This window comes from Myripristis murdjan, chromosome 1 (genome assembly GCF_902150065.1).
Source record: "Myripristis murdjan chromosome 1, fMyrMur1.1, whole genome shotgun sequence".
Classification (NCBI taxonomy): domain Eukaryota; kingdom Metazoa; phylum Chordata; class Actinopteri; order Holocentriformes; family Holocentridae; genus Myripristis; species Myripristis murdjan.
This window is the reverse complement of record NC_043980.1, coordinates 21,751,183-21,754,825: the sequence shown is the minus strand read 5'-3', so window position 1 is coordinate 21,754,825 and position 3,643 is coordinate 21,751,183. Positions and strand designations below refer to the sequence as shown.

At 49.6% G+C, this 3,643-nt stretch overlaps 1 protein-coding gene across 1 annotated transcript in view; it reads left to right on the top strand.

Annotated features, from left to right (window-relative positions):
• Positions 1 to 1,423: 1,423 nt before the first annotated feature.
• Positions 1,424 to 3,643, top strand: part of klhl5 (kelch-like family member 5) — a 33,063-nt gene continuing 30,843 nt past the window's right edge. The window contains exon 1 of the mRNA XM_030062854.1: positions 1,424 to 2,145. Coding sequence (XP_029918714.1) covers positions 1,541 to 2,145 — 605 coding nt within the window. The 5' untranslated portion in view covers positions 1,424 to 1,540. The remainder of the gene's footprint in view (positions 2,146 to 3,643) is intronic.

Genomic DNA, 3,643 nt, shown 5'->3' with positions numbered 1-3,643 from the left:
ACTCGAGCAAGGCCCCCTGAAGCATCCCTCTCTTCCTGTTGGTGGGATTCCATCCAGAACGAGCTGCGTTCTGGCTCTGTGGCCCCGGCACCCATGGCATTTATTTGTAGGAGGTGAGCAAAGGGTTCTGGCTGGCTGGGCCGCCGGGCGCCCGGAGTGCCTGGATGGGATGACTCCCCCGGGAACCGCTTATACTGATCATCATTCCCCAGGAATGCTGCTGCATTGCAGATGGAAGGAAATAAAGGTGGAAGTGGAAGAAGCGTGGCAAGGGGTGAGGAAGAGCAATGGCTTATTGAAAAACAGAGATGTGTACGAGCAGGGAGAATGAGAGGCCAGAGCAGGAGGTGTGTGTGTGTGTGTGTGTGTGTGTGTGTGTGTGTGTGTGGTGGTGGTGGTGGGGAGTGGGGACGAGGGGGTTGGATAGAGAAAGAAGTGAAGTGAAATGTTCATTTCATTTTCAAGGACACTCAGGTCCCCTCAGTGGAGGCTGCTCTCTGTTCTCAACATCAGTTCAAACAGCAGATCTGCACGTCTGCTTATTGCACAGCCTGTTAATGCAGCTGCACTTCTATTACCTCAAAACAAAGTGAGATATCTCAGGAGGCAAACAGAGTGAGAGAGAGTGTGTGTATGTGAGAGAGACAGACAGACAGAGAGAGAGAGAGGTATAATAAGTAGAGGATGGAGGCAGGGAGCCGGGAGATGGTAACGAGGTTGTGTCCACCGCTTCCTTGTATTTCAGTCTTTGATGAACAGGTAATGATCACTATAGCCTAGTCATGCTGTCAGTCAAACACACACACACACACACACACACACACACACACACACACACACACACACACACAAATCCTTTGCTTCAGGCTGTGTAACATACTGACTTCAACATGACTATTGACAAAGCTGATTGATTGGTTAGCACAGTCTTTTATTCAGTGCAATTGATTGCCTGGTGCGATCTAGCCTTCATCATAAGGCTTTTGCGAGTTGAGAATTAATGATGATGATGATAATGATGATGATGATGATGATGATGATTACACTCTGCTCCTCTACAAAATATCTGGGGCCTGCACATCATTATTTGGCAGAGTGGGGCAGGAAATGTAATATGAATTTGTCCTTGTGGCAAATATTTGTGGTTTGGTGTGTGCGTAAAAGGCTTTTGGCACTGAAGTGCGCGCGCTCTCTCTCTCTCTCTCTCTCTCTCTCTCCTCGCTTTTGCTCCATAAATATCTCCCTTTCTTTCTTTCACTCTTTCTCAGTACGTGGGTGGGAGGCGAACCTTTTCTCTGTCTGTCTGTCTGTCTGTCTGTCTCTCTCTCTCTCTCTCTCTCTCTCTCTCTCTCTCTCTCTCTCTCTCTCTCTCTCTCTCTCTCTCTCTCTCTCACCCACTCCACTATATTCTCCAGATCGCTCCCTCTAGTCGCAGTTAACCGGGCGTGCGGTTGCCAGGAGAGACGCGCGTATAGTGTAGCTGAACGGCAGAGCGGCACGGGCTCTCCCCCCCGCCATTTCTTCTGTCTCGAGCCCTGGAATGTCGAGTAGCAGCTCGAGCTCTTCCTCGCGGAAGGAGTTCGACGTGAAGCAGATCCTCAGGATCCGATGGAGGTGGTTCGGTCACCCCGCGGTCCCTGCGCCTCACTCCCCGCCGCTAGGAGACTACTTCGCCGGGAGGGGAACGGGCAGCAGCCCCGGAGACGGACCCTCAGTTAGCGGCTGCAGCAACGCCAATTCCACTTCCGTAAATCCCGGCACGGAGAGTCATATCGGTCTGGTCGCCAGCGGCAGCGCCGGGTCTAATCTGTGTTACGGCGGCAACAACAGCAGAAAGTTTATAGATCCGAAAGGGAGTCGGAGCGGTCCGGGAGGAGCCGGGGCAGCAGGAGGAGCGACGGGGAGCTCTTGTCCACGTTCCCTCAGCCAGCCGGAGTGCCGGAGCTCCGCGGCGCTGTCGTGGGTCGCCCCGCCATCTCACCCTCACTCTCGCCCGGTAACGAGCATGGAGCCCCCCGCAGAGGGCTCGGTGCCCCAGCTGATACCAGAGCACGCTGCTCCTCCCGGGTCTGAGGAGGCGGCGGCGGCGGCGGCGGGCACTGAGGAGAGCAACAACCACCTGGACACCGACTCCAGCTCGTGCAGGTAGGCGAGCCCACAGGAGAGCAGCGACGGAGCGGCTCGGAGGGTTGTGTTTTATGTCTGCTTTCCTCGCGAAATTTATCTTGAGTGTCTAAGTTACTTCTCGAAATGCAGCTTATTATCCCACTCTCAACAATTTCCCCGGACTCCTGAAAAAGTTAGGGCGAGTAAATAACTATTGCGGTCCTCCGTTGTGATAGTAATGCTCTTACTAATGACAAAGGAAACACCTGTCTCTCTTTTCTCAGTGCTTTATCGGTCTATTTATCTTTCTACTCTTTTTTATCATCGTCATCATCACCACCAGCATCATCATCATCATTATCCTCACCTTTTCTGACTGCTGGACAAGGGGACCCTTGGGGCTTAGGGTCCTCAACAAAATGACGAGTAGTTTAATTTCACTTTAATTTAATTTACCATAAATTGTTTAGGCACCAAAACGAAAAGTAAGAAATTGTTTTAACATCAGGCTATATTTTAACCTTGACACTTTGGATCTATTTGTCATTTTTTCATGTCAAGGTCCCTAATCACAATCACTTTGTCACTCAGTCTGCCGTTTAATGAAAGTCAACTTATTGGTCTGGAGCATGATACATTTTGAAAATCACAGGACTAGCTTATGGAAGCACACACACGTGCACGTACACACGTACACATACAAATACACAAACCCTGCAGGTAGAAATTTTTATAATGTGAATGTTTTTGCACCTCTGCTAAATATAGGCCTATGTATACACAGGTGAATGTGAGGAGGTTTACCAAACAAGCAAGATAACTGGTTGGGCAGGATGCAGTAGTGGAGGGCACTCATTACCAACAGATAGAAAGACAGATGGGAAAGAGAGAAAGGGGGAGGGAGAGAGAGAGAGAGAGAGAGAGAGAGAGAGAGAGAGAGAGAGAGAGAGAGAGAGAGAGAGAGGGAGACAGAGAGACAGAGAGAGACAGAGATAGGGAGAGGGGGAGATAATGGCGGATGAGGACCTTTGGGACAGCATGTGGTCCACTGATTCTCCCTTCAACCTCCTAATGAGGCTTCACAGACCAGGCTCAGTTGGAAAGCACACTTGCGCGCACACACCCATGCACACACACACACACACACGTGGTGCAGTCTTGTGACTGTGTGATGCTCACAGTCATAGTAACAATGTGACTCTGAGGGCTAAGCCTGGCATGTACATTCTGCACATGACATTTATATTGTTTTGCTTTCATTGACTGATTCTCCCGCTTCAGAATGTCCAGAGCACTCTGTGTGTGTATTATTGTGTGTGTGTAGGTCTATGCATGATTGAGTGCACTGTGTTAGCGTGGCCATGCAGATTTAGCGGTGAGAAAAGGCGTTCAATTAAAAGTTGTCATGGAGACAGCAAAAACAAAGCAATCAGAGCATTATAACTCAACCTAAATGCATCTGCATGGACAGATTTGTGTATTTATTATCTTGTAATACAGAAGTAAATGTGATGAGGTAGAAAGAGGAAGAGAGGGA